This window comes from Talpa occidentalis, unplaced genomic scaffold (assembly GCF_014898055.3).
Source record: "Talpa occidentalis isolate TD23 unplaced genomic scaffold, MPIMG_talOcc4v2.1 talOcc4.9, whole genome shotgun sequence".
Classification (NCBI taxonomy): domain Eukaryota; kingdom Metazoa; phylum Chordata; class Mammalia; order Eulipotyphla; family Talpidae; genus Talpa; species Talpa occidentalis.
In genome coordinates, this window is record NW_023605305.1 from 95,136,978 (window position 1) to 95,154,116 (window position 17,139).

The 17,139-nt window shown below is 35.2% G+C and overlaps 2 protein-coding genes across 2 annotated transcripts in view; one reads left to right on the forward strand and one right to left on the reverse strand.

Annotated features, from left to right (window-relative positions):
• Positions 1–430: 430 nt before the first annotated feature.
• Positions 431–17,063, reverse strand: TMED5 (transmembrane p24 trafficking protein 5). Its single transcript, XM_037501210.2, has 4 exons — positions 16,659–17,063; positions 9,812–9,909; positions 5,046–5,229; positions 431–3,355 (listed from the first exon to the last, which is right to left on the reverse strand). Exons 1-4 carry the CDS (start codon positions 16,845–16,847, stop codon positions 3,137–3,139), a joined length of 690 nt encoding a protein of 229 aa, XP_037357107.1. The 5' UTR covers positions 16,848–17,063; the 3' UTR covers positions 431–3,136.
• CCDC18 (coiled-coil domain containing 18) overlaps positions 16,628–17,139 on the forward strand; it is a 90,692-nt gene continuing 90,180 nt past the window's right edge. The window contains exon 1 of the mRNA XM_054691754.1: positions 16,628–17,008. The gene's annotated coding sequence lies outside the window, so the exon portion shown is untranslated. The remainder of the gene's footprint in view (positions 17,009–17,139) is intronic.

Here is a 17,139-nt window from a genome sequence, read left to right on the forward strand (position 1 = left end):
CATTGAAAAGCCTTCAGTTTTCCCCGTGCTCTGCCTTTTGATTCCACATGTAGGGGTCCAAAATCCTGGTTAATGTGCCTTTTCATCCATAATTTTTTCTTAGTCTGGATTCCTTATTCTGTGCCTTTTCCCCAGACATACATTAAGTATAATATGGCTCCGGTTTCTAATGGCACAAGCCTTCCGGAAGCCCAGAAATCTGAAAGTGATAGGGATACAGAAACACAAAAGTACCTAAGAGTAATCCTACCAGTTTGTGGGTAAGAGTGGCTTGTCTAGATAGTATGAAGGAAATGACCAATAATACATCAACCTCCACCAAACACTGGTACTCATAGGCTATTTTAAGATCACCCAGGTAGCAAATCGGCCAGGGATACATAACGGACACCAGAATCACAAATTGTGTTGGAGCCATATTCTATAACTAAATCAGGCGTAGAGAAGTAGGACAAGCTCCTTGTGTTTATTTTCAGAACTGATGATCTTTGTGTCTGTATTTTGATCACCATTAAAGTACAATGCATGTTTAGGCAATGTGAATACACAAACAAATGCAAGGCACAATGTAAGTGCAGAGAAGTATGGAATTTCAGATGGGAACATACACTTGGCTAAAGAACAATGAGTCTTTAAGGATCAGTAAATTTTTGATTGTAATTTTTATTATATATACTAAGCTCAGTATTCATTACTCATTTAATATGGCTGTCCACAGTATAAAAGCAGTTTGAGCGACAGTATGTTACATTTCAGATAAAAAACCATTACATGCTAAATCAATTTGTTTTAAGCTTTCAGATAAAGAATTTTTGTTTGGGTAGGCATACAATTATACAAATTATAGGTATTCAATTTTTGTCAACTTTACAACATAATGACAATGCTTAGGGATAGATAACAAAATTACAGGTAAATTTGTAATTCAGTGCTTTTTAACAACTTATTACCCACCATGTCTTGATAGTCACATGAATAACAACATTGATGATATAATTGCAAATCAGAGTAAAACTCTAGGCCTTAAATTACAGTACTATAAGTTTATATAATTAAAAATCAGCTGTTAAGTGAGTTTACTCAAGTTTTATCATAATTTTAAGTTTGAAATTGAATACTGACATTTAAAAAAAAAGACAGGTAAACATGCCTTTAGAAATATTACAGAATATTAAATATTAACAAATTTTACTTTTTTGGTTAATACAGGTAACACCTGCTTTTTAAATAATCTCACTTTGTGGCTATAAAAATAAAATTGTCCTTAATACTCCTAAATTCTTTTTCCAAATAAGGTCATTATATAAGAAGTTACTGCATCGTAGGTTTTAAATCAGTGGCACAAATTATGTATGTAAATACAAAAAATTCAGTGTGAGGAAAGGAATCCGAGTACAGTACAAATAACCAGCCGTACATAAGAGGTAGAATTCTTAATCACAGTTTTATAGAAAAGGTGCAGTAGTTTATATCTGTAATCTTATTACTTATGTACTATGAGTTTGCTTCTCTTTGAGTTTAACACAAGAGGGGATAGGGAGTAAGAGGAATAGGCAGTGATCTTACTGACCTTTTGTTTGTATGTGCTACAGGGGCTACTCCTAGACATGGAAATCATTTTCTTGGCCAATTAAGGTACTTGATTATAAATGGCATTTATTTCATTTTTAAAGGTTTCAGAGTAGTTTTGATTATACTGTTCTTCTCCAACAGGCATAAGGAGAAATCTTTTTTTTTTTTTACCATTTTGAGTATAAATGAAACCATTCTCTCTGGATTAGTGCTTAGTAGTAATACCAGTAATAACTAACCTAAGAGAGCTTCTATACTCAAATGTGTAAGTTGATTGTTTATAACTCACCTGTTACAAATGGTGTAACTTAAAAATTCTATTTTTGATATAACTAAATTACTAGTACTTGAATCAAGAATCCAACGACTGCAATAAATTACAGACTTAATTATTAAGTGTTCATAACTTGGAATTCAGTGGGTGATTTTCAGTCTTTACTTGAATGCCAATAAATGAAGTCATCAGAAAGGTCATTTTAAGAACTTACGATAAGATTGTAATAGTTGGTGCTTAACCTTAGAATAGGTCTTATGATGTACCTGAATATATATAAAAGATAATTGAAAACAATTGTAAAAAATAAAAACCACAACTTTAATTGGAAATTACCTCATGGTTTATATTAGGATTGGTTATCAATGATAAGCCAAACATATTTTAGACATGTAGTTTAAGTGAACTATATTTTAATCAGATATTTCCGAGTTGACCTAAATTCTTTTTCACTGATTTTTATAATTGAGAAAAGGAGATATTTATGTTAGGCCTAGATCTTTTAGCAATATTTCCTTCACAACTCCTGGTAATAATGTATTATCCTAAATTTTCCTTATATTTAAGTTTAACACATTACACTTCAGTTGAGAATTAGAATGTTATCGCTACAGAGATTGAGCAATCTTTACCCATTTTTCCTAATTTTAAGAAGTATGACTTTGCATTTTTAAGAATTATCAAAATGTCAGCTCTTGGGGATGTAGGCTAAAAATATATAAAACTAATACTTTTTGCTAGTATTTTATGTTGAAACATTTGTTTATAAAATCTCACTAATCTATTTTTCATAGCTATGCTCCTAATGTTAGAGGTGCAAGTGTAAAAAGAGAAAAGTTCAGTCTTTGTCTGCTAAAGATACATATAAAACCCATAGTTAGGTAATTCTCAGATAATTTCTAATTTAATATATTGAAAACTTGTACAATTAATTTGTAATACTGCATTTATAAAGAAACTTCTAGGAAAGACAATCTTAAAGAATGTAGTTTGCTGTTGCATTAGGCCCATGGCACTTGCAAATTATTTTTCAAACTTAGGAAAGTGTGGTTATTAATAAGGATACATTCAATGTGTGTATACTTTGCAAAATATTTGTTATACTCTTAAGTACAAATGGAGCAACAAGAGTATTTGCACAGACAAAAGTAAAGATTTTTCTTTCACATTAAAATTAAAATTGTTTTAAACAGTAATGCCTGAAAACATTTTGGAAAAGATTAATGGTCTTGTCTGTAACAGCTTATTGCATTTTTTTGTCTCTCAACTTTAATACTCTAGTTTGGAGATTTAAGTTCTACTTTTCCTCTTATCTTCAAATAGACTCTTCAGCATATAAACCTGAATAGCGGACACCAACACCATGACCACTAAATTAACCATAGACCAGAAATTGACTCTATCAAAGTTGCTTTCTTGTATGTTCCGATCACGAGCTTCAAATGCTCTAAGCAAAGTTTGGATATGACCACTTTTGCTTAGTCTGGACTTGATACTGCTGATGGAATCCTGGAGGTAGATAAAAAAATTTTACTGTAAAAGAATGTTTAGCAACTTTAAAAATGTGCTTCACAGTACACTGATAATCATTTTAATTTTATATCTAAGTGCAATTTTCATAAGGGAAAAGTACTACTACTTGGATTACCTAAATATTTTCTGTAAGGTGATATAATAGTTCTGATATATTTAAATTTATAAGTAGGTTCCTTAACAAAGGAGCAAAGCTATGTGATTTGAAAATAATGAAAATATATTTTAGTCTGGCATAATTTAGTATCTAGCAAAACAACCTGTATTTTTATCTCAAAATAGTGAAATTACAAAGTATTTCAATTTTAGATAGCCATACTGTTTTTAATACAAACCTGTTGCAAGATCACAAGTTTACTCATTAATAGCATTCTAAATTGCTTATCTTCTGTAAAAACTATACTATAAAGTTCCGGTGAGAAGTGACTTGTAAGCTATTTTATGTGAAGTTGAGATTTGAAATCTCAGAGTGCTAATGCTTAAAGTAAAACACTAGAAACATTTACCTGTTTAAAATCCTCATTTTAGCAAAAAATATATTCAAAATTTCACACTGTTCTGATAAACTTACAAAACTATGAAGTGTAGTTATTTATCATATGGGTATATTTGTAAAGCAATGGTAACTTAGTAATGCAAATATTTTCAACAAAAATGTGGGATTCAGATTCCCATATAAAAACTAAAGACCATGCACATTTCTTTTTAAATTTGTAAGGATGATAGCTAATAAAAATTATTCAAGTTTGCTGTTGTGATACTAATTTGGAGGGGTATTTAGCCATATTTAAATGGTCATAACAAATTGAATCTTGAGAATGCAGTGAAGTACTAATAAGATTTATAACTGCTGATATGATTCAAATTTAAGCTAATCTATGTCTCCTGTAATTTGATAGTTGCTTTCCTAAGAAACCTCATGATCAAAATAGCACATTATTACCAAAAAGTCCAACTTGTAAGAATACTAGAAGCTATAAAAATTTCATATGTACAATAACCATGTTACTTCTCCTGCCAGTAATCAATATAGATTATTTACAAATATCACTGAGTAAATTCTGTCATCTGATTACATCTAATTGTGGCTGAACAGAATCAGCTTCCCCTCCATTCTGGCAGTACTATATACTATTCGCAAAGAGATTCCAATCACTCATATTTCTTTATAATGTTTATGATAATTCAGGCAAGTTTAAGCAGCAAAGCTGTATTTAAAGAGATTTTATACTTGACTATAGTGCTAGTTTCTGGTAACATGAAGTCTGGTCTGTGTAATGTAAACAATGCTCCAAATTAAGAACTATCAAACTTCGTAAGTATGCTATGGGAAAAATGTACGTCATAAGTGTTTATAAATAACTTCGTTTTTTTCCCCTATGTCCAAGTATACTAGAATTCAAATACATCTTCTGCTTGTAAACATTCTAAGGGAATTCTATAGTTAAGTGAGAGTCTATCTTCCAAGCCTAGTTCTTCCTCTTTCTTTGTGACTGAAACATTACCTTACCTCCCTAAATACAATGTCCTCATTGGAAAGACGAAGATTATAATTCTGAGTTATATAAGGATTAGATGAGATAATGCACATAAAATGCTCATAGCTTAGAGCCTATGATACAATAAGGCTTCTTGATGTTAGGTTTTATTAAAAAACCATACTGACCAGGATGTCTTCCAGTTTCATCTCCAACATATCTGTGCCAGTAATATATTTCTTCCAATCCTCTTGGTCTTGCCCCTGTTCTCCCATATTATCCAGGATTAATTCAAAGAAAATCACCTTCTCAGAAATGGTGCTGAATGTATTATCAAAACAGAACATGTAATCACCAACTTCAGTCTCTATCCTGTATTTAAAAAAGTACAAATCTTTAGTTTTCTATATTATTATTTGGGATAAAAAGAAAAACTATCGATAAATAACATGGCTTATAATAACTGAACAGCTTACTGATATGACAGTTACTTAATATTTATTGAAAGATAATTTACAATTTCTTGGGGAAACAGCAACCTGGGAACATAATCAAGTACTTAAAACTTAGGTGTAATTGGCATTTACTCAGCAAATTATGGTAAATCTCATTTTTGTAAAAGGATACAATTAAAAACTGACACCTCACAATTAAGATTAATACTTCTACAGTATTAAAATGTAAATCATTTCATATGCAAATATGACTACAAACCGCCCTTCAATTGAGGCTAGTCTGTAAAGTTAATTTTGATTTTTAAAAGCGGTAATGGATATTCCTAAATGCTTCTTCCAGGCCTCCTACCAATTAAGTACCTCTGCAATGTAGGTTAGGATAAGGCCAGTGGCCAACTAGAGCTTGATCTCAGTGGCATTTCTTTTACTGACTAAACACACAAAATATACTGATGATCTCATTTTTATATTGAGGATACTGGATTTGGGCAGAGCTAATTTAGCAAAGTGATTTTCTGATGATTTTTTGATGGAAACTAGTTTTTGTTGACTATTCATGGAAGGTTGGTCTGAATGGTTTTAAAATTTTCTTATCTGTAGTATAATGAATCACTTAAATTTTGAAGAAGGTTGTATTTTCTATAGCTCTCTGAATATAACATTTGATATATGTGATTTTCATCTTTATAACCAATCAACATCTTTTTCCCTGTATTTCTGGCTTATTTTTTATAAATCCAATCATACTGCTGAGTAGTTAACATACATACTTTAAATCTAGCCAACACTTGTGTAACTTCGTAACTTACACAGTTTTCTCATATTTTCTCTTTTAATCCTTACTCATCAGGAGATATAATTGACCTTCTCAAGGTAAGTAAAATTTTCCATATAGATACTTGCCCATGCTTATATAGTTTAATATAGGGATAGACAAAGCTTGGTTTTCTGATTGTCAAGTAAATTGATGTTTCTACAATACTGTACAGCTTGGCTGCATTCTTCTCAACCTCAACATGACACGCCTTTTGTCTTTTGAGATTTTATTTAACCTTCAGAAGGAGCCTGAAGCAAATGCTGCTGAATATGGTGGAGAAAATTTTTAAAGAAGAAAAAACAGAAAAATGTCTTTATTATGTAATATGACCTAGATTGGGGCACTTCCTAAGAAAAACTTTCCACTATATTCTGATTAATGTCATCACAACATGACTATGCTGAAGGATAGCATTTAGTTGAATTATGCATTCTCAGGGGGAGAGGAAGAAATTGCCAATAAAGGGTTGAAAATTACTCAAGAGGAGCAAAAAAAATTAGGACTACAACAGTTTGTGGCCCTCCAAAGATCAATCCTACCTGACAAAATCTTTATGATTTAGTATTTAATTTCAGTCTTTGGGCTTTCCTGGGTTATATCACAAACAGCATGAATTGTAGACACAAAATGTATGTAAGAACAGTGCTACCAAGTTATAGCAAATTGAAAAGCTGTGATGAGAAGACTTTGTATTGATCAACTGCTTGATCTAAAAGTAGTATAACAAAAAGTGGCCTGCGAGTGCCTATTCATGCCTCCAGGCTCTCCTGGTAGATAGCTGTATTTCATCCTCAATGCTTTTTGGAGCCTTAAATAAAGCTATTATTTAATTCTACAAAGGTTATTCAACATCATTAATTATGCCAAATGCTGATGAAAAGGCCAACAATAGACTCATAGCTAAAGTTATTTTTCCATTTCAAGCAAAAAAAAAAAGATTAACTAAAAGTACTTTTAAGAAATTAACTTCTCAGGAAAATGTTTTAAATGATTTAAAACTTAACTACATTGCTATTAATACGTAGTTTTATATAGTGCTAATTTTGCATGTGACCGACACTATAATATATAAGTAAATTAAATACAGTTAAATTTAATGTTACTAGCTTTATTTAACTTTCAACTTTTAATTTTATCTTACTCTGCTTTATTTAACCATTCTTAAGTGCACCAGATAGAAAGGGTAATAAGCTTTTGTACATACTCTTCATGTATGAAGAAGATGTAAACAGTTTAAAAATGAGTATGTACCCTATCTGTGGTATTAAAATTTCATGGGATTATGATTAAAGCAAAAAAATCTAAAAAGGTTATACTGGAACAGGGGCAAATATGAATACAGTTTAAGCACTGAGTCAGATGTATGATGAGCTCCGCTATGTATATAAAAAACAAAGATGCTTTATATTTTGTAGTTATTCTTGTATTAATGCCTCTAAATTTGTGTGGAATGGGATTTTCTTACTACAAATGGGACAAAATACCATCCAAATAAAAATGTGAGTAAAATACTCCTTTCAACTAGAAATAGAGCTAGTGAGTAATTCAAGATGTATAGGTTCTGGTGAATTATGGTAGTACTTAATTTAGTTATCTTGAAAAAGTTACATATGACTTATCATTCCAGACAGTGTTATTATGTATTACGATGTTTAAGGCTCCATTTTTACTAAACCTGATTTCTGGAGGAACAGATAAAATTTCTGTTTAAATCTAATTTTGAAAAAGTGAGTCTGTAAATCTGGCATAGTGATTAGGAACAAGTTGAACTGCCTAGTTTTAAATCCTGACTTTACTGCTCATTACCTGCATATCCTTTAGCAACTTAACTGTCCTATGGCTCACATTCCTCCTAGGTAAAATGATAATATCATGTATTTCACAAGATTGTAGTGAAGACTTAAAAAACTAATGCATGTAAAGTGCTTAGAACAGTGGCCTGGCACATCAAAAGAACTCAATAAATGTGAACTCTTATAAAACTAAATTTTCTCCCAATGCTTAATGAGGTAATTCTATGTAAGAAAGAAGATACCCTTTTCCTAACAGTTATTTTTAACTTATCTCTAAATGAAAGCAAGAAAATTGGAGAGAAGTGAAAATTGAAAAAGTCTACACATTTTCTATAATCTGAAATTTAAAGATGAACTAAAAATGTAGTTCTTACTCTATATATCAAAGAGAAAGTATAGCTAATTCCAAGCATATTAATCTAACTGTCTTTTAAATTGACTATATCTCTTATTTATAGTTTATGCATTTTTTTCCCCCTGAACTCTACATAGGTAAAATGCTATTTTAAAAAGAACACTGAAAGGGATATCTTTTTTTTTTTTTTTTTTTTAAAGATTTATTTATTTATTTATTTATACATGCACTGGGTACAGTCAGAAGCGCGGGAGGGTGAGAGAATTCACCAGAGCCAGAGCGGGGAGCAGAGCAGGCAGAAGGACCGAAGGACACTGCTGAGGGGAGCAGCGGGCGGCAGGAGAGGTCTGCGCGCCATGTGGGACCCTCCTCCGGTGGCCGGGGAGCAGCCGGGGATCGAACCGGCGCTGCAGAGGCCGTGGGCAGCTTCGCAACCCAGCGCTCAACCGCTGCGCCACCGGGGAGGCCCTGAAAGGGATATCTTAAAAAATTATTGTTGAGATACTTTCCCCCCCTCATTCATATATATACTAAGTTATTTACTGAGTATCAATGACAGGTACTTTGGTTAACAAAGACCAATAATTACAATAACAGCTAGTACTTACATAGTGCTATGTGCCAGGGATGTTCTAAGCAGCACATGGTAGAAAGCAAGAATTTTGGTCCATACTGCCTCCTCCTCTTAATAAAATGTGTATCCCTGCAGACTTATTTAACTTCTCTGAGTCTCCTTGTCTGTAAAGATTCCTTGTCTGTAAAATGGGAATTGGGGAATCAAAGAATCTATCTTACAGTGGGCTGGAATGATTAATTTAGAAACAAAGCCTAGTTTATGGCAAATATGTGACGCTATGCATTTGCTCTTCTTCCTATAAACTTAGTTTAGTTTTAACACAATAATGATACCAAGTACTGTAGTAAAATAATTAAATGGAATGATGAAACAAACACCAGTGAGATATGGAAAAGGGACATGAGATGTAGTAAGAGAATATAGGGCCTTTCTCAAACTCTAGACTCGAGAGTATTTCCCTTCTGTGTGCTTTCCTAAGATTGGATCTTTTACTTTCAGGTCTTCTAATTATCTAAGAGTAAATTGTCTGAGTAAAAAATTGGACAAAACAATTTACATACACACAGATACACTGTTATTTTAAGAAACAAAACAATGGGCAAAGATGATACAGTCAGCAGTTTAAGAAACTGGAACACTAGCTTACAGTTAAATGTAAAGCCTGTGCCAGCCAGAAAGGCAAGTTTGAAATGCCCTAATAATGTGAACACAATGCCGAGGGAACACTTACTTCTTTAAAGCAATGAAAAATTTTAACTAGCATCAAAAACAAAATATCTGAACAACAAAAAAAAAAGTTAATGGTAGGCAGTTTAAGATAGACGCCTATCAAGGACTGGTTAAAAAGTTCATACACAATCTTTAATAATGATATCAGTATCAAACGTACTAAATTTCCTTCCCTGCAGATAGCCTATTGGCATTCAACTCAAGGAACTCAACTAAGAGATTACTTACGTATGAACGCCATCTGATTTTCTTTGTTCAAAAACTAAGGTTCTTCCTTCTGGAGAGGCAAGATGGAAATCAATATCTAATCCTGCTCCATCTAAAACCTATAGAAAAGCACAGAAAAGAACACATAACAAATTCTGAAAATTAAAAATTACTTGAAACATATGAAAACTTTTTTTTTTTTAACTGAGAAGGGTAAGAAAATCAACAGACTCATACTCAAGCTAGAAATGAGCAGAAAGATCATCTAGTTAAATTCCATTCATTTCTGGAATTTCCAACTCCTGATGCTATCACATAAATTTAGGCATTATAGGTAATTACTGCAATAATCTTCCTAAAACTGTTGTCATTGAGAAGCTCTGTAAAGTAGAAGTAAAGAAGGAGTTCAAATGGAGGATCTTTTCACCTCTTCAATAAAGTAAGAATAATTAACTACTTCCTAACCTGGAACTCAAGGCCTCCATGGTCTTAACTCCAACTGATTTCTTCAATGCATTCACCCATTAGTCCTCAATGTGAACCATGTGTTCCAAGTAGGCTGTTAACTTACTGGTCAGTGAACATGACCTATTCTTTTACAGTTTCAAGATGTCATGATGATGATGATAATGGTAGCAGTTTACAATTAGAGTTATGCCACACATTGTTTAAGTGCTTTATGTACATTAATTTATTCCTCAAAACAACTCTGAAAGAAAGGTCTTACCAATTCTCATTTTTGTTAAAATGGAAGACACTGGCACAGAGAAGTAATTTTCTAAGAAGCTACAATAAGTATAAGGGCCATGGTCAATATGTGAACTCAGCAATCTGCCTCCAATGGCTACTCATTTTCCCTATATAACACTCCATTTTATTTTCCTTGGTGGTTTTAATGGAATGATATAATCTTACTAATCAACAGAACTAGTTTCAAATGGTTAGCTATATACATATATGTTTTTTCTTCTTTAAATCCCAATGAAATGAACAAAACATATGCAAATAATCCATAACAACACTGGAAATCTAAGAAGACTTAACAGACTCGAGTAAAAAATTTCTGGAAGATAGTCAACTGAACAAAAACATTTAGCGACCACGACTTGATCTCAAACTTTCTCAATTAAGCAATTAGATTTTTAAATTTTGGATTTTTGTTATTTAATACCTAAATGTATGGGGGTTCAATGCCCCCATAATGACAGGGGATGAGGTTTTGAGGCTGCAAAATGCAGAGCACAAACTGAGACTTATACTTAAAAGTAGGACTTTTGAATGGTCACATCTTCAATGAACTTAAAAAAAAAAAAAAGCGCACTGGCATATAGAGACCACAAAAGAGCTTGTTGATCTTTGCCACAAGTCATATAGATTAAAATAATACAAAGCTCAGCAAATAATCTACAGTATTACATATCAAGCAAATTTACAGTTCAAAATTTCACTACCATGTACAAAGATCTGAGTTGAGAAATTAATATGTACAGAATGCCTGTGAATTAGTAAGTGCAAAACCTCCCCCAAAGAAAAAACATCAGGCCTAGATGGTTTCAATAGTAAGTCTTACCAAACATACAGACAAAACAATACCAATTCTTAATTATCTCTTCCAGAAAATGGAACTAGAGCGAACACTTCCCAACTCATTCTATGAGGACATTACCCTAATACCATAAAACAAATGAAGACAATTACAAAAAAAAGAAAGTCACAGATCATTAATTTTTCATGAACATAAATACAAAAATTCTCCAAAAAATCCAGCAATGTATAAAAAAAATCTCATGATCACTCATATACATTCAAAAATCAATTAATATCCATCACATCAATAGGCTAAAGAAAAATCAATGGTATGCTTAATAAGATGCAGAAAATCATTTGGTAAAATTCAATACACATACAACAAACAGACCAAACTACCAATACAGAGGAATGCTCCCCAATTGATAAGAAACAGCTACAAAAAAACCATTAGCTAACATCATACTAAAATGGCAAGAAACTAGATGCTTTTCCCTAATAATCAGGAATGAAACAACATCCTCACTCACTACTCCTATTCAACATTATACTGGAAGCACCAGAAAATGCAAGAAGGCAGGCAAGAAAAAGGTGTACATATTGGGAAGGAAGAATTAAAACTTTTTATTCACAGATAATTGTGTAGAAATTCCAAAAGATAAGACAAAACAAAAACATAAACTATTTTGTGGTAACAGCCAAGTCTTAGGATATAATGTTAATACAGAAAAGTCATGTTAACCACAAAAAGTGATGGAAAGAGGGCCTCCCAGGTGGCGCAGCGGTTGAGCGCTGGGTTGCGAAGCTGCCCGCAGCTTCTGCGGCGCCGGTTCGATCCCCGGCTGTTCCCCGGCCACCAGAGGAGGGTCCCACATGGCGTGCAGACCTCTCCTGCCGCCCGCTGCTCCCCTCAGCAGTGTGCTTCGGTCCTTCTGCCTGCTCTGCTCTCCGCTCTGGCTCTGGTGAATTCTCTCACCCTCCCGCGCTTCTGACTGTACCCAGTGCTTGTACAAACAAACAAATAAATAAATAAAATAAAAAAAAAAAAAAAAAAAAAAAAAAGTGATGGAAAGAAAGAAAAGATAATCTAAATATATGGAGAGATATTTTATGTTCATGGAAAGGAAGTCTCAAATTGTTAAGATGCCAATTATTCCCAATTTGTCCCTAAGATTCAACAGAATACCAATGAGAATTCCAGCAAGTTCCTTTTTGGATTTCAACAAACTAATTCTAAAATTTACACGGAAAGGTATAAGATTACTCAACACAATAATGAAAAAGAACAACAAAGTCAGAGGGTGGTCACCACCAAGTTCAAGACTTTACAAAGTCAGTAGTCAAGACAGTGTTGTATTGGCAAAAGAGCAAATAGTTCAATGGACCAGAATAGAAAGCCCAGAAATAGACTCACACAAATACATCAACTGATCTTTCACAGAAGATGGAGAAAGTCTTTTTATACAAATGGTTCTGGAACTGGACATACACAATCAAAAAAATGTCAACCCAGGGTACAGGCAGGCCTTAACTTTTCACAAACATTAACTCTAAATGTAAAATGTTACAGACTAAAGTTTCTAGAAGGCAACCAAAGGGAAAACCCAGGTGACTACTGGCCTGGTGATGAGTTTATAGATAGGTAACCTGAAGCAACCTCTGTAGAGGAAAAAATTTGAATGAAATGGATTTAATGAAAAATTTAATGAAAAGGATTTCATTAAAATTGAAAAACATCTGTTTTTTTTGCAAAAAACAGCTAAGAAAATAAACAGGCAGGGCCTCCCTGGAGGCCTAGGGGTTAAGTCTCAGCACTATCACCACTGTGGCCTGAGTTCAACCCTTGGCCAGACAGCTAGCCTACCTATCACTCCTGTCTAGCCCACTGCTTCCCTTAGCAGTGTATTTCAGTAGATCTGCCTGTTCTGCTCCCCACTTGGTCTCTGGTGAATCCTCTCAGGCTTATACCCCAGTACTTCTACTAAGTATTTTTTATTTTTAAAGCAGATAAAAGCAGACTGGGAGAAAATATTTGCAAAACTAATATTACAAAGGATTTGCAACTAAAATACACAACTCTTTCAACTCAAGAAGAAAACAAACATCCCATTTTAAAAATGGGCAAAAAACCTGGATACTTCATAAAGACACAGATGTCAAATAAATATGAAAAGATGTTCACCATTTGAATTACAAATTAAAACAATAATGATATTACCGGGCCTCCTTACTGGGCGCAAAGGGTTAAGATGCAACCTATGAAGCTATCCGCAGCCACTGCAGCCATGAGTTCGAACCCTCAGGCAGCCAGGAAGCAACCCACATGGCGCAGCAGACCTCTCCTGTCTCGCCCGCTGCTCCCCTCAGCAGTCTATTTTAGTTGATCTGCCTGTTCTGCTCCCTACTCTGTCTCTGGTGAATTCTCTGAACCTCTGGCCTGTACCCCAGTTCTTGTATGCATAAATAAATAATTTTTTTAAAAAATTATTAAAAAAAAAAGATATTACCTATTAGAATGGCAAAAATCTCCAAACTGGGACAACCAAATGCTGGTAAGAATATGAAATAGGAACTTGAATTCATTGTTACTGGAATTCAAAATACAGCCATTTTGGAAACCAGTTTGTCATTTTCCACAAAAGTAACAGTCTTATAAGACAATGTAAAGTCCCTAGGTATCTGCCCAGTTGAACTGAAAACATTCTTACACAAACACCTGCACATATGTTACTCATAATTAGGAAAACTTGGAAGCCCTCCAGGTATTTTTCAATAAGTAAACAGATAAACTTCAGTTAGTCCATATAATGGAGTATTATTTAGCCATGAGTTACCAAGTCCTATAAAGATAAGGAAGAATCTTAAAGCACAGTGTTAACTGAAAGAAGCCAGTGTGAAATGGTTACATACTTTATGATTCCAACCATATGACATTCTGAAAAAAGCAAAATATGGACACAAAATAACTGGTTGCAAGGAGTTTGGTGTAGGGATGAAGGGAGGGGAGGGTCAGGGAGAGAAGAACAGATCTAACATGGAATTTTAAATTGGTGAAACTCTTGTATGATCTTGTAATGATGTATATGATATGTAAGTAACAATTTTGCATTTATTAAAACACAAATTATACAAGACAAATAATGAACCTTATTGTGTTATGAATTTTAGTTAATAATGTATCAAAGTTGGTTCAATAATTCCAACAATGTAACACACTAATGCAAGATGTAAGAGAGGGACCTGTGTATAGGTGTAATGGGGCATGTGAGAACTTTTTAGTACGTGTTCAATTATTCTACAAATCTACATCTCTTCCAAAAATAAAGTTTATTAATTAAAAAAAAAAATGGAAAGAGGGTCTCCCTGGTGGCGCAAGGGGTTAAATCCCAGCACTATAAAGTGATCACAGCAGGAGTTCCATCCCTGGCCAGAGAGCTAACCCACATGGCACAGCAGACCTCTCCTGCTATGCCCACTGCGCCCCTCATCAGTGTATGTCAGTCAATCTGCATGTTCTGCTCCCCACTCTGGTGAATCCTCTCACCTCTCTGTCACTCTGGCCTATACCCCAGAGGTCTTCTACACAAAAATAATGAATTATTTTTTAAAAAACAAAGAGTGATCAGCAGTGAAAACATATTTCCTTCCTAATTCCTGTGTTAATAATGGTGCATTTCTGAATTAATATAAATTATTTTCTTACCTAGACTATTTCACTAATCCTCTAGTTGGTTTTCTTGCCTGTAATTTTGCCCTCCTTAAATCCAACTTCCAAACTTGTTATATCCATCCGGTGACCTAACTGAAAAACATTTTTCACTATTTTACCACATTACTTAAATGGTCCTTGTATAAAATAAGAACAAAGCACAAATGGCTAAGCTTCATTATCCATGATTTTACCTCCTAATCATTGGAGCCAAACTCTTCTCCTTACTCCCACCCTAGACTTACAGTCTAATAAAAATTCTGTGCTAGTAGTGTCCTCGCCATACTGCCCACTAGCAAAACACATTATACATTTTTGGAACTTTGTATTCATTTTATTCCTCTTTCTGAAATGTCCCTCCTTCATGGTATTCCTGTATCACTTAAGCATCTTTCTAGATTCAAATTTTCTCCAGGAATCCTCTTCTGAAACCCCAGAAAAGTGGTCCTTTAGAGCACTTAATCATACTTTATTGAAATTACCTACTTAGAAGCCAGTACCCCTTAAATATAAGGGTCTTTGAAAACTAGGAATCTTTACGTTTATGTGATCTTCTCCCCCTCTGGAATTATTAGCTCATGGGATTTGTGCTAACTGATCTGTGCTTTTGAACTGGATTAGAAATCAAAAAATGTTGAGTTCTAAACTCAATTTTGTTCATTAACTGTGACTTTAGATAATTCAGTGTATACTCTTACCTTTTGCATCCACAAATAATCAAATTCTGTAAGTTTCTTCTGATGAGTATTGTACAGAAACTTTTAATTTTGCCCTCTATGTGACAGTATCTGTTATTGAAAAAGATTCTATACATCAACTTTTAAAAAATTAAATTCTGATTAACTTGTAAAAAAATTAAAAGATGAACCGCATCAATGCATCTGTTATTTATTATTATCGTTATTATTATTGCAGCGCTACCAGGAAACAGATGTGTGGAACCAATGAGACTTCTAAATGACCCTCCACCAGAATGACTAGACAAATTAAGGCAACCCCTATATTAACATGATGCAGATCCTAAAGAAAACCGATAAGGGAGAAATGCTTAAAATGCACAAAGTTATAAAGTTTTAGCATGCAATTATATATTTACTTAAAAATGATCTATAACCTAGAAAAAAAAAAAGTACCATTTCGACCTATACCCAAATCGGATCATTTTAGTCACACTGGTCACAACCCAAAGATCCTTAACTGAAGTTATGACAATGAAGATTGATCAGAATTGGGTGCAGGAGGTGGGGGGGGGGCGGAATTTAGACTAGTGTCATCATCTCGTCCAATGAAGGAGGAGAACGTGTACGAGTCCGTATTGTGAAATTCTCAGCCTGGGAGCGTCCGCTGGGCAGAAAAGAGATGGGCGAACTATGACACAAAGAGGAAAAGCACCGACATCACGAAAGCTGGCCTGCTTCCGACCCGAGGAAAGGGGAAGCCAGCGGGCAGTCCCGGGGGACCCGCCTCGGCGCTGGGTCCCCCTGGCAACGCGGGCGCCGCTCGCGCGCCTGCGCGGAACTGGCCGGGTCCCCCCGCGGCCCCCGCCGTCCGCGGTAAGTTCCTACGAGAGCGAGGGCGACGCCGCGGTGCAGCTGCGCTCCGGGCAGGGGCTGACTCACCCGCCACGCTCACCTGGTACTCGATCTCCAGCGAGGCCTTCAGGGGCATGGGCTGGTAGAAACACTCCTTCTGGCCGGCCGGAAGCGTGAACGTGAAGTCGCTGTCCAAGGAGGGCGTGAAGCCGGCCGCCCCCAGTAGGAGCCCCGGGGACAGCGCGGCCAGGAGGAGCACCGGGAAGGGCCGCCCGAGCCTGACGCCCATCCCTGCCGAGGAGGTTTCGCGTCGAAAGGAGGCGTGGGTTAGAGGCTCCCAGGCTCCGCTTTGCTCCTCTTCGCTCCTCGTGGTTGGCAGGGAGACCGGGAGTCTGAGGAGACTACCTGAGGCGGCCGCTCGCTCTGCCGCGAAAGGCCGGCCCCCAAAGGGTAGGCACCGAGGGCGGGGCCAGTCGCCTCTTTCCGCATCTTCCTAGGTCTGCGGCGTTTCAGGTCCGGCAGGGCCCGCCTCCCACACTGACGGCCGCGCGTTCCCTTGGCTTGTCCCACACCAATGGGCG

Coding starts and splice junctions, on each gene's coding strand:
- TMED5 (XM_037501210.2), bottom strand. CDS start 16,847: ATGGGCGTCAGGCTCGGGCGGCCCTTCCCGGTGCTCCTCCTGGCCGCG. Junction 5,230..9,811: donor AAATCAGATGGCGTTCATAC/GTAAGTAATCTC, acceptor TTTTAAATACAG/GATAGAGACTGAAGTTGGTG. Junction 3,356..5,045: donor TGAAACTGGAAGACATCCTG/GTCAGTATGGTT, acceptor ATCTACCTCCAG/GATTCCATCAGCAGTATCAA.